The 16,870-nt window shown below is 36.4% G+C and overlaps 1 protein-coding gene across 1 annotated transcript; it reads right to left on the bottom strand.

The window, feature by feature from the left end:
- Window positions 1–5,556: 5,556 nt before the first annotated feature.
- On the bottom strand, window positions 5,557–14,284 carry ceacam1 (CEA cell adhesion molecule 1). Its single transcript, XM_053494021.1, has 9 exons — window positions 14,158–14,284; window positions 11,015–11,314; window positions 10,006–10,281; window positions 9,597–9,860; window positions 9,206–9,481; window positions 8,258–8,509; window positions 7,824–8,093; window positions 6,685–6,915; window positions 5,557–6,529 (listed from the first exon to the last, which is right to left on the bottom strand). The coding sequence occupies exons 1-9, from the start codon at window positions 14,210–14,212 to the stop codon at window positions 6,435–6,437; spliced, it is 2,019 nt and encodes a 672-aa protein (XP_053349996.1). The 5' UTR covers window positions 14,213–14,284; the 3' UTR covers window positions 5,557–6,434.
- Window positions 14,285–16,870: the final 2,586 nt, after the last annotated feature.

Here is a 16,870-nt window from a genome sequence, read left to right as displayed (position 1 = left end):
AGAGTGGCTTGACACAGGGAATGTACAGTAACACTTGTAGCCCATGTCTTGGATGTGTCTGTATGTGGTGGCTCTTGAAGCTCTGACTCCAACTGCAGTCCACTTTCTGTGAATCTCCGCAAATTCTTGTGTTTTTTGTTCCACAATTTTCTCAAGGCTGAGGTTATCCCTGTTGCTTGTGCATATTTTTAAACCACATTTTTCCTTCCATTCAACATTCCATTAATGTGCTTTCCCATAGATGTGTAGTAAACCAGCTTTGTCAGACCATTTAAAGGCTCAGGAAACCTTTTCAATATGTTTTCAGTTTATTAGCTCAATAGAGTGTGACCCCATGAGTCTTCAATTTCAAACCTTTCACAATATTCAAATTTTATTAGATACTGAATTTTATTATCTACAGTATGATCCATAATCATAAAAAAAATGAACAATGTGTGTTTGTGAATGGGGGTTTCACACACACACACACACACACATAGCCGGCACAGTGTCAAATTACGCTCGCTCGCGCGTGCGCACACACACGCACACATTGCGATGAGGAAGAAAATAGATTTTAACCTCTGTATTGAGAATTTCTTTTGCTTTACTAGCGCGCACACGTGTTATAAGAAACAGTACACGGGCTGTACACATGCGCTTCTGAACACAAAATAAAATATGTTTTACACACACACAGGATCACAGTGTTATAGTAAACAATATACACGCGTGCACAGATGTTGATTATACCAGTAAGAGACGAGCACTAAGACCCAGCAGGGGAGAAGATTCCACAGCGCAAGAGAGAAAAAAAAACATTGGCTCAGTTGTGATCACATGACGCTCGGCGTCAAAACAAGGCGCATGCGTGAAACATGATACCAAGACAATGCTCGTTTTTCAAGTCAAAATTTATTTAAAATCTTTGCTCGTCTTGTGGAACTCTCGTAAATGGCGTTACTCGTAATCCGAGGTTCCACTGTATTAAAAAAACAGATATGTCTTAAGTTGTTGTTTAAAGATTGTCAAAGACTCCGCTGTGCAAACATCTAGAGGGAGTTCATTTCACCATTTACATTTACATTTAGGCATTTGGCAGACGCTCTCATCCAGAGCGACTTACATTTCTATCTCATTATACATCTGAGCATTTGAGGGTTAAGGGCCTTGCTCAAGGGCCCAACAGTGGCAACTTGGTGGTTGTGGGGTTTGAACCTGGGACCTTCCGAACCGTAGTCCAATGCCTTAACCACTGAGCTACCCCTGGCCCCCTCACCACCTAGGTGACAGAACAGAAAAGAGTCTGGATGAATGTCTTCGTCGATCCCTGAGAGATGGTGAGACTAGGCGAGCAGTGCTGGAGGATTAGGGGAACGTGGTGCAGTGTGTGGTGTGGTAAAGCTGAGAGGTATTGTAAGTGGTTGCTGGTTAATTTTTAGCTTTGTAGGCGAGCATCAGGGTTTTGAATTTAATGCAGGCAGCTACAGGAAGCCAATGCAGGGAGCAGAGAAGTGGTGTGGTGTGCGAGAATTTGGGGAGGTTGTAAACAAGTCATGCAGCTGCATTCTGGATCAGCTGCAGAGGGCAAATGGTAGAAAGAGGCAGACCTGCCAGGAGTGAGTTGCAGTAGTAACAAGGGACTGAACAAGCACCTGAGTAGACTGTGAAAAAAGAAATAGGCACATCCTTCTGATGTTGTAAAGAAGAAATCAACAAGAGCAAGTAAGTTTAGCAATGTGTAGGGAAAAGGACAGATGATTGTCCACAGTTTCCCCTAGATTGTGGCCAGTGGCTGGAGGAGGGATCCGATTGTTGTCCAGAGATAAATCAGCAGTTCATTTGTATTCATTTTCAGCTGATGAGCTGCAATCCAGGATGAAATGTCTGCCAGACATGACATGCTGAGATTTGGGTGGAACTAAGTGTCTAAGTTAAGTTAATCTTTCATTTGTCACATATACTGGGGTCAGAGCGCAGGGTCAGTCGTACTACAGTGCCCCTGGAGCAGATAGGGTTAAGGGCCTTGCTACAGTGGCAACCTGGTGGAGCTGAGGATCGACACGCCGATCTTCCAATCAGTAAGTCAGTGCCTTAGCCCTCTGAGTTACCACTGCCCTACCAGCTATCGCAGGGAGAAAAGGAGACAATAGGATGCGTGTCATCTGCATAACAATGGTATGAAAAGCCATGCGATGATATGACCTTACCAGGTATAGAGGAAGATCAGAAGAGGTCCAAGTACTAAACCCTGTGGGGCACCAGTAGACAGTCTGCGTGGGGCAGATGTAGATCTCCTCCATGTCACCTCATACAACCTATCTTCTAAGAAGCAAACCATTGCCACGCTGTTCCACAGATTCCAATTGTAAGAATAGATAGAATCTTGTGTTTCACTATGTCAAATGCAGCTGACAAGTCCAGAAGGATGAGAACAGATGATAGTTTAGTTGATCTAGCGGCATGGAGCTTCTCAAAGACTGAACATAAGGGCGGTCTCTGTGGAATGTGCCACTTTGAATTTGGATTAGTTGGAATCATTAAGGTTGTTCTGTGGAAGATAAAGAGGTTCACAGAGGTGGTCTTTTTGTTAAGACCAACAAACCATTAAGGAATAGTTATGGTGAGTGATGTTCAACATTTTGTCTTTCATGTTGGTCAAATGAATCAAGATGGTAAGATAGTAATCCAGAGATATCATGTTCTGTTTCATTGAGTTTAACAAAGGAAATGATAGACATTATTAAAGTTTTTTTTTTCCCAGTCTGTGGAAGAGTGAACTGCATCTTGAATGGTGCAGTGTTTCCATTTAAGTGTTTGGAATGATAAAGAGACAAAAACACAAGCATAACCACTTTCATGTCAAGCCAGTATAAATCAAAAAGAAGAAGAAATAAAAAATGGGAAGATAACTTGGCAATTTCATGTAAATATAATATGGATGTGTATCTATTGTACACATGCCAGCTTTGATTCAACTTCTTTTACAGCAAGCTCAGGCATGGTGTATGAAATCAGACACCAAGAGCTTGTGCTTATAAATGCTGAAATGCTTCAATTTACCTCACTCTACTTTGCAGGCTTGGCCATTGGTACGCAAAAAAGTGGACATTTTTAAGCCAAGATGAAATTTTTTATGCTTCTGATTGTCTTTACTGCCATGGTGGGCTTCAATGCTCTTTGCCAAGGTACTGTACATGTTTCTTATACTATACCATAACTGCAGTATACAACATAAATTACTGTACGTATATAATGTACTTTAAATAACCCTCACATGACCTTATAATGAAACTTTTTTATAAGATATTGTATAACTAATCAATTTTTGAAGTTTTAAAAGTAAGAGGTCCTTTCATATGAATTACTGTAGAAAATATTTTTGTTGATCTGCTCAGTCTGTGCTTCTTGCTTGCTTGTCATTACAGAAATGATTGACTCCCAAGTCAAAGACAGAAGTTGTAAGTTGGGTTAAAAACCTTAATAAACAGGAACAATAAGAGTGGTTCTGGTTTATCTCAACCTGATGTTTATATATAATGTTCAATAGTAGCAGGAAACAGGGCACTTACTGAAGTTTTTTTTCTCTTCACATAATGCAGTGACAGCTGATTCTGGACATGCAGCAAAACTTCTTGATGTTACCAGACTCACCAGATCCACCAAGCAGCGAGGTACATTCTGTGTCTGTGCAGGTGAGTAGTGTTGTAGAAATGTTGGATACAATCCCTGAAAAAATCCTAACTTTTTTGTGTAATAGCGTTCTAAATTCAAAATCAAGTTGTCTTAGTTTTTTGAAAAGCATTTATATTTAAAAATGTCCAGGCTCATTTTTATATGACTTTTTTAATTCTACAAATATCTCATTAATTATATGATGTAAAATAGTATATAATGATAGGCTTACATTCATTACTTCTATGCATAATATTAGATAGCACCAATTATCGTCAAATTGTATAATATTTATTAAGTTTTGTTTTTAACAACAGCAACAATAGCCATTTTGAATTTTACATACGGTTCAGATACTATAAGTGTAGAGCAATCTGCATGATTAGGCAGGATTTAGGTACATAGCAAAAACAAAAACCTGTAATTGTGATAAGTGGCCAGAAAGTGTAATTATTAGTAACATGTACTCCACCTTTACACTTTACATCTTAATATAAATAAAGCTGCACCCTTGCCTTAAAAGCATTTCATTTTTTTGGTTTATGTTGATGATTGTATAACCCTAATGGACTGATTGTGCACAAACGTGTTGATTGTGCACTATTTTATTCTGTATTTAGGGAACGCTAAAGCACAGAGAGGGTGTCTATGCAAAATACCTGGTAGGTCTCTCTCTCTCTCTCTCTCTCTCACACACACACACACACACACGCAAAAACTGTTTTGTGACAGTATGTCAGAGTGTTAATTTTTTAATACTTTCCCTCTACATCTTGTTGCTGTTATAATTACTGGCATTCTTCTTTTTTTCAGATAAACTTAGTAAGAAGGAGAAGGCAAAGTGCTCAAAGCATGGAATTCGAAATTACCAAGAATGCAAGAAGATGCTGACAAATATTAATATTGTGACAAACAAGGGGAAACCCAAAGAAATTAGTACACCAATTTAATTATTCCTACAACACTCATTCTTATTTCCTTGCAAGACTGACATCAATATTCAGCTTTTTCTGCTCCATATAGTTCTTTGATGTATTCTGAAAAACATAATATTTAGAAAAAGAAGCCACTGTAATTTATACTCTAACTTAACACTTTAAATCTTAAGATAAATATGGCTAGACCCTTGCTTTAAAAGCATTAATTCTTTTGGTTTATGTTTATGATCGTATTTCCCTAATAGACTGTGCACAAACTAGAACTAGAACAAGCAGATGCAGATGATACTATAAATCATTTATTCCATGTACAATATTACACAGAAATCCAAGTATACAGATTGTATGTAGAATGTAGATGCAATTTTTAAATAAAAAATGTCTTCTGGTGATTTCGTTTTTAAAAAAATGTTAGTTATACTTAATCACACTATAATACTGTACATTGTCATTAAAAATAATAAAGCAGTATGATTCAGTCTCTGTGTGTTGTCTGTGATGTATAAGCTCAATTACATAAAAAGCATAAATATAAAAGTAAGGATGCATGATTTATGTTTGTTAAAAAACAATAAATAAAGTATCAGTACAACAACTAAATACTAAGTCAAATTGTGTGTTTATTTTAAAATATATATTTCTTTTTTGTTTTAACAACAGCAACAATAGCCATTTTGAATTTACACACAGCTCTTCAAATATGTAAAGAGCTACCTAAATGATTAGGAAGGATTTAAATACAAAGTAAATAAGATACGTACTGTAAGTGGGCAGCAAGTGTATGGCATACGCTACTGTAATATGTACTCCACCTTAACACTTTACATTTAAATACAAATATAGCTTGGCCCTTGCCTTAAAAGCATTCATTTATTCGGTGTATGTTTATGATCGTATTTCCCTAATGGACTGTGCACAAACTAGAACTAGAACAAGGTCTAGAATAAGCAGGTGCAGATGATACCATTAATAATTTCTTCCATGTACGATATTACACAGAACTAGTATACAGATTGTATGCAGAATATAGATAACATTTTCAAATAGAATGTGCTTTCTGGTGATATTGTTTCCATATAATTTTAGTTATACTTTATTACACTGTAATTCATTGTCAATAAAAATAATAAAGCAGTATCATTCAGTGTATTATCTGTGATGTATAAGCTCAATTACGTAACAAAAGCATAAATATAAACGTAATACAATGTAGTTTGAATGAAAGCGTGCATGGTTCATGATTGTTTAAAAAAATAAATAAATAAAGTGTTAGTACAAGCAGTAACTTATGATGATCTTTAAAGGATGAAGAACATGATAGTGGTTTTACTATTTTTCTATCAAAAAAAAAAAAGAAAAAAGTATAGTAAGTATAAAGTAGCTAGCAAAAAATTGTGCATGGAAATCAGCAAACACAAATGAGAATGTATCATTGATCATTCTGAAAAACATCTTTATTCCCATGTCCTGGCATGTCCTGGCAAAATGAACTATGAATACTATGTACTATGAATGATTTGATGGTTGATTGATTTAGCAAAATAGAGAAATAAAATGCTGAGGCTTGCCCTGTTGTCACCCAGATCTTTGCATGATGTCAGTAAGACTTTCTCTGGAAAACAGCTCTAAGTTCATGGTTGTCTACCATTATTTATGTTTCTAATAAAACAACCATCTCACCACAAAGATCACTGTATTTCCACAGACAATGTATGATTTGTTTAGAAATTAATAGTTAAATATCTTTAATATTATAACGCTTTAGGAACATTTTTAATTGATTGAAATATCTGTTTTTGTTAAATATCTGTCGATTTGTTAGCGAGCTAAATCAGCAGCTTAAAAGGGCTTCATCAGCATTAATGCAGGCAAAACAAGAGCACACAAGGTTGTCAGCAACACGTTAGTCTGAAGAGGAGCTGCTGCACTACGGTCTGTAAAGGAGAAAATATAACAATGTTGCTGAATTAATCACTAGAGAAATTAGAGAAAACTATAAATAATCAACATTAATTATTATAGTAAAACATTATATTTTATTTTCAAGTCTAATAATCAGCTATTTTACTTCTGGAAACAACATGCTCACCTGGAAGAACATAGGATTTAGACAATGTGTTATTGGTCAGAGGGTTTTTGGCCACACAGGTGTATGTGTTACCCACAGGAGTCATTAGGGGTAAAACTAATGTGGCATCCTCTTTAATGACAATGTTGTTGAAGAGCCATTGGTAAACACTTGGTGGCTGAGACTTCGCATTGCAAAGTAAAACAATGTTGATATTGTTGTTAGCTGTTATAGTCACGTCCACTGGCCCATCTGTTTTTACAGGAAAAGAAAGGGCATGAATAGAGGTTAAATAAAGTGCACCATAGCTTCATGTAATTTAACAACCTTGGTTCTACTATATACAGTTCTAAAACATGTACACCTTTGAGAACTGAAATAAATGATCTCACCCAGAAGTTAGGATAAACATGTTTGCTGAAAATGCATTTAAAGATTCCAATACAATTGCCTTGTGCTGTTACATTTGTATCCCAACAACATACAGTAGTTGGTGAACTAAAGTATTAATTATGTGTTAACAGTATGAAAACAATTATTTACAGTAATTTCTTTGATTGTCAGTATTATACACATCATACTCCACATCATACTTATTATCTGAAATATAATCACTTGCACAGGATTTATTATGCAAGCTTTAATCACTCCTGTATTCTGATTACAATCTCAGTTAATCCGATTCTAAGCTACCAGTTAATTATATTCATTTTGCTATTACAGTATGTATAATTTACTTTAAAAAACAAACAAACAAAAAGCAAAACAAATAAACAAAAAAATCAAATAAAAACTCAGCTACAACACTTTTAGATTTTGATATGTTCTATCTGCTTTTTTTTTCCCTGTCTTTGTTAAACTGGATTTGTACCCAGTGACAGCCAAGGCAATGTTATGAATTAGCCTAAGTGAAAACATTCCACGCAGTTTTGGTAAAATACAAAATAGCTATGTTTTCTTAAACTGGAAAACATTACTGCCAGATTTTTGGCAAAACATTAGTTTTCATTATTTTTGGGCTGTTTGCCAGAATTCAGATACAGCATCATCTTACCTTTTTTCCATTATGCCATTATTACACTTTCTTTACACTACATTCAATATAAAAAAATAATATAATAATATATAATTCACAATGATAAAGGGAAAGGGGCACTTACAGTTAACTATTAAACTGAACGGCTGGCTATGATGTGCTCGGAAAATATTTGTGGCAACACACTGATATGATCCATCATCAGTGATCTGAAGAGGATGGAAATCTACAGTGGTGTCATTCATGGATATTGTGGTTGTTGTATTTAATGGCTGGCTGTCTTTTAGCCAATGGATGCTTTTAAAAATGCCAGTCACATTACAGAAGAGCTGCATATCCTTGGATGCCACAGGGATAAGAGTACTAGGAGTCACCACCACTGAGGAAATTCCCACTAAAACAAAACAATATAGCACAGTTGTGATAGAAATGTCACTTTAATTTTTTTTTATCTATTTACATAAAAGAAATGTAGTAGTATAGTGTCTGTTTTCCTTTTGTTGAAATTGACAAATCGAATTATAATACCAAGGTAGACCAAATGAAATCAGGATGTACCAATGACAGTTAAGTTCCATGTAGCACTGCTGTTTCCTCCTGTGATGTTATTTTGGGCTAGACAAACGTATTCTCCACTGCTGTTTAGTGAAAGAGAGTAAGCCTGATACACAGCGCCCTCTGCCACTCGAGAACCTTGGAAGAACCAGCTGTATTGACTGGCAGGTTGAGAGAAGGCAGAGCAATTTAATGTCACATTAGAACCTACTTCAGCTATGGCTGGGCCAGAAATTGCAGGGGACCACGGACCATCTAGATGAGAAAGCAGAAAAAGGTGTAATAATTAAATACTGGTTAAAAAAAATAATATATTTAGAAGAAGAATAAGTTTAAATTATTTCAAACCAGAGCTTTTTTTCAGCTTTACAGTATGTATCAATTAACATAATGCATCAAGCTCAAACATAAAACCTCAGACTGAAAAGTTTAAAATATCCTATCAAGTTTAAAATATATAAAATATATCATCTTATGTTTTTTAAACTTCCAGTTTGTGTAAAACTGTGCCCAGTTAAGCCCAATACTTGCCGTTCTTGATGGACAGGTGACCAAACCTGCCAGACGCAATGACAATGTAGTACACGCCTGATTATCGCATAGTGCAATCTGATGGGTCATAGTTATACCTTGCTATACTTAGTTATATACACATATATACATAGTTTTCTTTTATTCTTATTGTAAACATTTTGACCCACATGATGGACTACTTGGATAATTGCATGAACGAGCAGGTGTGGAGAATCAAAATTGACTCCTAGAAATACAATCACTTGACACCTTATTAGGATATCCAGTGAGTGTAAACCTTTGTCTAGTAGCTATACATTTAAAGTCTACTACTGATCTAATCCAACTAAAAATATGTTATAAATTAGAAGGACATTTTCTCATATGCCATCAAATGGTAATTGGAAAGGTTAATGAAATGTGGTATATGCTACTCACAGTTAACTATCAGAATGTAGGCTATGCTGGTCACATTGCTCACAGAATTGCTTGCTGCACACTGGTATTTTCCATCATCAGACAAAGACAGTTGATTGAATGTAAGTGTCTTATTTTGGTTGGAGAGAGAATGTGTGCGATCAGGAAACAGGTGCACGCCATCTTTTATCCAGTAAACAGAGTCCACGGGTCCTGTGATGTCACAGGTCAGGGCAAACGAATTGTTGTATATTGGTGGTTCACCAAGAGTCACAATTGGAACAGCCGATAATGGGTCTAAATAAAAAAATAAGATATAGTAGTATAAATTATACAGTAGCATTGATTAATCCTGCAGTACTTTGTTGTACTTGTTGCACTGTTGATAAGTTTACCATTTTTTAAACCTCACCAGTGATGTTGAGAGTTCTGGTGACTGTGTCATATCTGAGAGTTACATTGTTATAGGCAATGCAGGCATAATCTCCTGTCTGGTTCTGTGAGATGTTGCTAAGCTGAAGGGTTGGGCTAATAGTATTTAGTGAAATGCCATCGTATGACCATTGGATTAATGCGGAAGGTACAGAGTCACAAGAACAGGACAAAGTGATGTTGGATCCTGAAATGTACTGCACCCTGTTTGGCAGAACTGTCATTGTCAGGTTGCTGGGACCATCTAAAGGGGATAAAATGAGTTAAATCTATTTAACAGTGAAAAAGATGAGTTTAGAAAGAATAAAGTTCATAGAATAGAATCAATGTGCACTGTTAAATAATGGTTTATCACAGAGCTGAGGATATTAGAATAATACTATACTCACAGCTGACATTGAGATAAATTGAACTGCTTGCTTCACTGCTGATGTTATTCGCCACAGAACAGTGGAAAGGCCCAGTGTCATATCTTGTTACATTGTTAATAACCAGACCACCTCCATTATTAATGAGTTGAGCCTTGGCAGCTGTGACCTCTGAACTGCCATTATACCATGTGTACACTAATGGTGTGCCACTGGCAGTGCAGGTGAATGTGACACTGTCATTAAACTCCACCAGGTTTGTGTTACTTACTGTCAGAGACACATTCGTGATTTTCTCTAAAGGTGAGAATATAAAAACAAGACATTTAGTTTTAAACTACAATTCACAGCCTATTCTGAACACTGATTTTATATACTGGACACTAAAAAATACTAAAACACAATGTATATACAGAGTATTTAGACAATATCTCACTATGTCTATTATCTTTTCTTTATTGCAATGATAAATTGGTTAAAAAAAGTTTAAACTATAACAAAAGGGGGAATTTTTCCACCCTTTCTGCTACATGTTCAGGGCTTTGATGTCTGCTAAATAAATAAGGATAAGGAATTGGAAAAAATGAAGCTCGCCATGTGTACACAGGAAGTGAGTAATGGTAATGTTGTAATTTTATAAAGAGAGCACATAAGACCAGCTATGACTACAATACCCCACCTTAACCCTCTACTATTCCCACCTTCAACGGATTAACTCTTGTAAAGTGTGAAAGATAAGCTGTATGTCTGTGTATAAAATAAGAATTAAAATAATATTATTATTAGATTTTTAACATGTCTTTTTGCCAATAAAGTCCAACATAATTTAAATTCTTATTAATAAACTTTTACACATTTCTCACGTAATAACAATTTTATAACATTTTTTGTAAATTGGCTATACACTTAAAATATTTCCTTACCAGAAGAAAGTTTGATTTTTCCTCCCCTTATTCATTTAGAATTTTAAAAGCATGTTTTATATAAACTATTACTAAATTCTTTTTGTTGTATGGGTTTAAAAACTTACCCTGGACAGACAATTGAAGTTGCGCGTTTACAGTCGGGATAAAGGCTTGCAGTACAAGGAGACCAGAATCACTCACTTGTACTGAGTACAGAGAGATCTGACTTGTGGATGTGTTCAATGAAATTCGCCCTCTGTAACTGTCATTCACTGCAATACCACCTGGGTAAAAAGTCACCAGGATGTTCCCACCTAACAACCAACTTCCAACAGTGATGTTCATCTGAGGATTTAGAGTAATAGTGACATTTTCTCCCACAGCCAGAGGATTCGCAGATGGAATCAGACTCACAGAGGTGACTCCTGAAAGAGGAAATTTTAGATATATTAAACCTAAAAATATAGGTTAATATTGAATATTTATAATTGTATTTGGCAGGTATGAATAAGATACTGGGTGGTTTAGTGGTTAGCACTGTCGCCTTGCACCTCCACGGTCCGGGTTTGATTCCCGGCCAGGCTCGATTCCCGTCTCTGTGTGCATGGAGCTTGCATGCTCTCCCCGTGCTTGGTGGGTTTCCCCCGGGTACTCCGGTTTCCTCCCACACTCCAAAGATATGCAGCTTAGGCTAATAGGCGTTCCTAAAATGCCCATGGTGTGTGTGAATGTTTATATGTGTGTGTGCTCTGTGATGGATTACCACCCTGTCCAGGGTGTACCCTGTCTCTCACCCGACCATGAATATAGGATAAAGCGGTATAGATGATGGGTGAGTGAGAAAGAGATACTGCTAAAATTATTATTCCACCATCATATATACTATAGCATTGCTATCTGTCTACAATAAACATTATTAGAATAGAACACCCAAAAGTGTCACCATTTAGTTTCCAGCATCTTTATTTAACATCAATATTGAAGTTTACTATAATATCCATAGGTACCTGTATGTTTTTTTCTTTTTTTCCCCCTCGCAACTTAAGGTAACAATCAATAAGTCAATATTACTCATTTATATGACGAATGTTATGCAGATTTAAAAGTTAGTGCCCCTTTCTTTTAATCATATGTATTTTGTGTGTTAAAACATACTAAAACTCTTCTAATTGTAGCAGCTCTCAGTATTAGGCAAATGAAACCTCAGTTAAACAACAACATATAAGTTTTCTTCATCGTGCCAATAACCCATATTCACCCCAAGGTCAGACCCTGCAGTCCTCAGAGAAATACACAAAAAAGAGCTACATCTCAGACCCTACAGGCATCACTGTGCATGTTAAAAGTTAAAGACCATGACAGCTTAGTTTGAAGAAGACTAATACTGTACATATGTTTTTTTTAAAGGGTTAAAATGGAAAAACCTCTTCTGTCTAAAAGGTAAGTCATGGAAACATGACTGAGGTTTGCAAAACTGCATCTGAACAAACCACAAGGCTTCTGGAATAATATCCTATGGACAGATTAAAGTGGAGTTGTTTGGCCTTCATGTCCAGCACCAGGTTTGACAAAAACCAAATAACATTTCAGCATAGTGGAGAAGGGGTGATTATTTGAGCTTGTTTTTTAAGCACAGGGTATGGACACCTTGTAGTCAATGATTTAACTAGGAACTCCTCTATATATCAGAGCATTAGAGAGGGCAATTTGGCCAGTTAGCCCAATATGCATATTTTGGATTGTGGGAGGAAATCCACCAACCACAATCGAACATGAAGTCCTGGAGGTGTGAAGCCACAGTGCGAACCACTATCCCACCATTCTGCCAGTTTGTAACATGAACCTACTTAAAAAAAATAAGGTTGCAGATTTGAGTAGAACACCTATCTGTAAATTCATAGTCATTATACTAACTTTGTTTTAAAATACACAGAATGCACAGAACATCTTAAAATACAAAATACATCATGTAAAAACAAATGACAAATTTTTAAATAAGCACCCATCGAAGTGGATATCAGGTTCCTAATCATGTAAGTTACTGTTAGCATATATGAGGTGGTATCAAAAAGGCTCCGAAGGACCTGTACAGTCACAGGGAGCACCAAATTTTTTAAGTCAGCACGCCAAAATTCATTGTCCTGTGTACATCAGACTCCATGCAACTGGTGATATTCTGACTATGTGCATTACAATGTCTGCTACTTTATAATGGATAACAAATTAGAACAACCACAAATATGAAATTTTGCATGAAACTGGGCAAATCTCTTTACGCCAATTCTGCAGTAGGTCATTCTAGATGTTTTGAGTGGCACATGGGCTTCAAAAGCAGAAGAACATCCCTGGAAGTTGATGTGAGATCAGAAAAACCTTCAAGGAGCTCAACCCTTGCAAATGTCGAAACCATGCATGATAGTTGGAGAACAATCCACAACATTACTGCCATTGTTGTTTGTCATACGGAACAGTCAATCCTCACATGTAATTTAAACATGCACCATGTTGCTGCCAAGTTTGTCCCCAGAGTGCAGACTCATGAGCAGAAGGAGCAACAAATCAAAGTCTGCCATCAATGTTGAGGCTCATTTCTGGTGATGAAACTTGGGTGTATGGGGACAACCCTGAGACAAAGGGGAAGAGCCCATCATCTTCATGAACGAAAAAGGCAAACATGAACAAGTGCATGCTCTTCGTCTTTGTCAACACTTGCGGCATTGTGCATCGAGAATTTATCCCCAGGGGCTGGACCATGAATAGCGAGTTCTACTACCAGGTTTTAAGGCATCTAAGGGGAAAAAGTATGGCAAAAGAGACTGGATCTGTGGTGCGCAAATCTGGAACCTTTTTAATACCCCCTAATAAATGCATTGTTAGCATTTTTTACTTTGTAAAATTTACTGTTTTAACAAAAAATAACCAAGTAATGGTACTATACAACAAGTTCAAATGACAAAGATGGTATTATTGCTCAATCTTTTTTTCTCCACACCACCTTCTTTATGTATCGCTTAGAAATATTTAAAGGATCAGATAATATTGGTCATTATATTTAATTAAGTACTCTGCATAAAGAAATATAGAAATAAATGGATTTCAAAAAAAAAAAGGTAATTTCTGTAATGCCTATAAAAAAATACTAGGTCTGAAAGGGGTATGAGAAAATAAATACTGCATACATACAGTATAAGCAACTTCAATTTGAAAACAATACATAATAGCTAGAACAGAATGAACACATATATTACAATGATAATATTAGAAATACCTGTTATGTAGACTGTGATGAAAAAGGCAAAGCAACAGAAACATTTAGACTCCATTTCGGACCTCCTCACTCACTTACTTGCTTCCTTATTGTTCCTATGTAAGATGTGTGCCAGGGGTTTTGACAAGTAAAAAAAAAGCTGCTGCTTGTGTGTGAAATACATCAGCAAATGTTTGTACAGTTGTTACAAAAGAATTATGTGATACCTTGCACACACACACACTGCAAGGTGTGTAGGCTATATTGTTAACAGAAACCTTATCATTAGTCAAACTCTCCACCAATCACAATTCACACGGCTCATGGTCGTCATGGTTGGGGACCAGAACTGACCTAATATAGCTATAATGTGTATTTGCACAAGATGAGTTATTGGTTTCTGCTGACCAGCTTTTGTTCTAACTATGTAATATCTAACTATAATAGCCACTGAGTCTAGATCTAAGTAGGAGCCTTGGACTGCTAAAGCAAGGAGGATACACACTCAGGCTTGGATGCACCGGCACACACACCTACTAGCATAAAAAAAAATACAAATCAAACCTCAGACTTGTCGATTATTTTTTATTGTTTAGAATGTTTCTCTTAAAAAAAAAAAACATTTCTTGAGCAGTTTATACAGTTTCATAGTTAAGGGGGGAGCACGACACACGCAAACTCCATGCACACAGACCCTGAGGCGGGAATCGAACCCGGACCGTAGAAGTGCAAGGCGACAGTGCTAACCACTAAGTCACAATGCTTAGTAAAACACTGACAGAATCATTTACAAAATGTAAATATTTTGAAACTTTGCATAAAGGAAAAGATATCAAAATACCATTGTGAGGATCAACTTCAATCCAGTTAAATTTTATTTATATAACTTTTTTAACAATAGGCATTGTCACAAAGCAGCTTTACAAGAAATGTACAGTATATAAAGTTGAACATAAATATATATTCTGAACACGAATGTTAAATGTATAAATTTATTCCCTAATGAGCAAGCCAGAGGGGATACTAAGGAAGAAAAAATCCATGAGATGACATAAGGACAGGACCTTGAGAAGAACCAGACTTTAAAGGGAACCTGTTCTCAAAAAGAGTAATTGTGTAAACTGGAAATTATGAGCTTATGAACAACTTATCAGTATATGCACAAAAGTAATATCTGAATTTAGTTCCCAGTTTACGCATGAAATTAAAATGAAGTTAGTAACTGGTTAATAATTGAGAGTTGAGTGTAAGACTGATCTAAACAATTTTGGTCATAAAACTCCACAAAGGGGGAAAAAAAAATCCACAGCCATCTTTACAGTTTCTGTGTGGTCCCATCCATGTAAGGCCATCTTTATCAGCAGCAAGTTATTTTCAAATGATAAATATTCCAAGCAGAAGTAGTACAGAGAGACTTCTCTATATTGTCTATATTGCTTTGCAGTACAATCTAATCTTCTGTAAATTTGCAGTGTGTTTTATGTGACTTGTTTTACACCAAGTTGAATGTGTAGGTGGGTTTCAAGATTTTAAACAATGAGAAAGAAAAAAGATTTTTTTGACTGAAAGCAATGACTAAGTAAATTTTCAGGCTGCTTTTACAATGGAGTAGGCGTTTACTGAAACCTGTGGAAAGGTTTGGCTGTTTCTATATTACTAATCTTTGATTCAGATATGATTTAATCACTGAGTACTTTGTTCTTCTTTTTCTTTGTCTTTCGGCTGTTCCCTTTCAGGGGTCGCCACAGCGAATCATCTGCCTCCATCTAACCCTATCCTCTACATCCTCTTCACTCACACTAACTAACTTCATGTCCTCTCTCACTGCATCCATAAATCTCCTCTTTGGTCTTCCTCTAGATCTCCTGCCTGGCAGTTCCAACCTCAGCATCCTTCTACCGATATATTCACCATCTCTCCTCTGAACATGTCCAAACCACCTCAATCTGGCTTCTCTGACTTTATCTCCAAAACATCTAACGTGGGTTGTCCCTCTGATGAACTCATCCTTGTTCCTATCCATCCTTGTTACTCCCAAGGAGAACCTCAACATCTTCAGCTCTGCAACCTCCAACTCTGCCTCCTGTCTTTTCTTCAGTGCCACTGTCTCTAAGCCGTAGAGCATCGCTGACTACTTTGTTATTGGAATAAAATAATTTTCACTCTTGATTTTGTGGCAATTTTTGTGGGCGATTCCCACCTCGGGTCTGGGTGTGTGGCACGGTTTTCTCCCACAGTTCAAAGGCATGCAGGTTAGGTTAAGTGGCATTCCCAAATTCCCCGTAGTGTGTGTGTGTGTGCGCGTGTGTGTCTGTGTATGTGTGTGTGTGAACAACATTAAACCTTTAAAAGGCATTGTATGAAATCGAAATCCAAATTTTAATGTCTGGAGACTAAATCTGAGTAGTGCCACAGTAGTTGTTTGTTGCTGGGAGGCAAGAGATTAACCTTAGTTATATGTTGTTGTTTTTTTGTGTGTGTGTTTGTGTGTTTGTGTGTCTATGTGTGTTAACAACATTAAACCTTTAAAAGGCATTGTCCTTTTCAATGCCCAACATTTAATCAATTTCTTTGAGGTAAACAGCTACCTAAACCTGTACATAAAAAGTGCTTGCATAATCGCTCTAAGAGCCTGGTTTTACATACTTCATACTAAAAGCATGATTATTTATTTTGTTGCCAAGCTTGGCATGCATGCATAATTTGGTTTATCCTCAGTATCTATTATGTTCAA

This window comes from Clarias gariepinus, chromosome 4 (genome assembly GCF_024256425.1).
Source record: "Clarias gariepinus isolate MV-2021 ecotype Netherlands chromosome 4, CGAR_prim_01v2, whole genome shotgun sequence".
Lineage (NCBI taxonomy): Eukaryota > Metazoa > Chordata > Actinopteri > Siluriformes > Clariidae > Clarias > Clarias gariepinus.
This window is presented reverse-complemented; position numbering and strand designations above follow the sequence as displayed.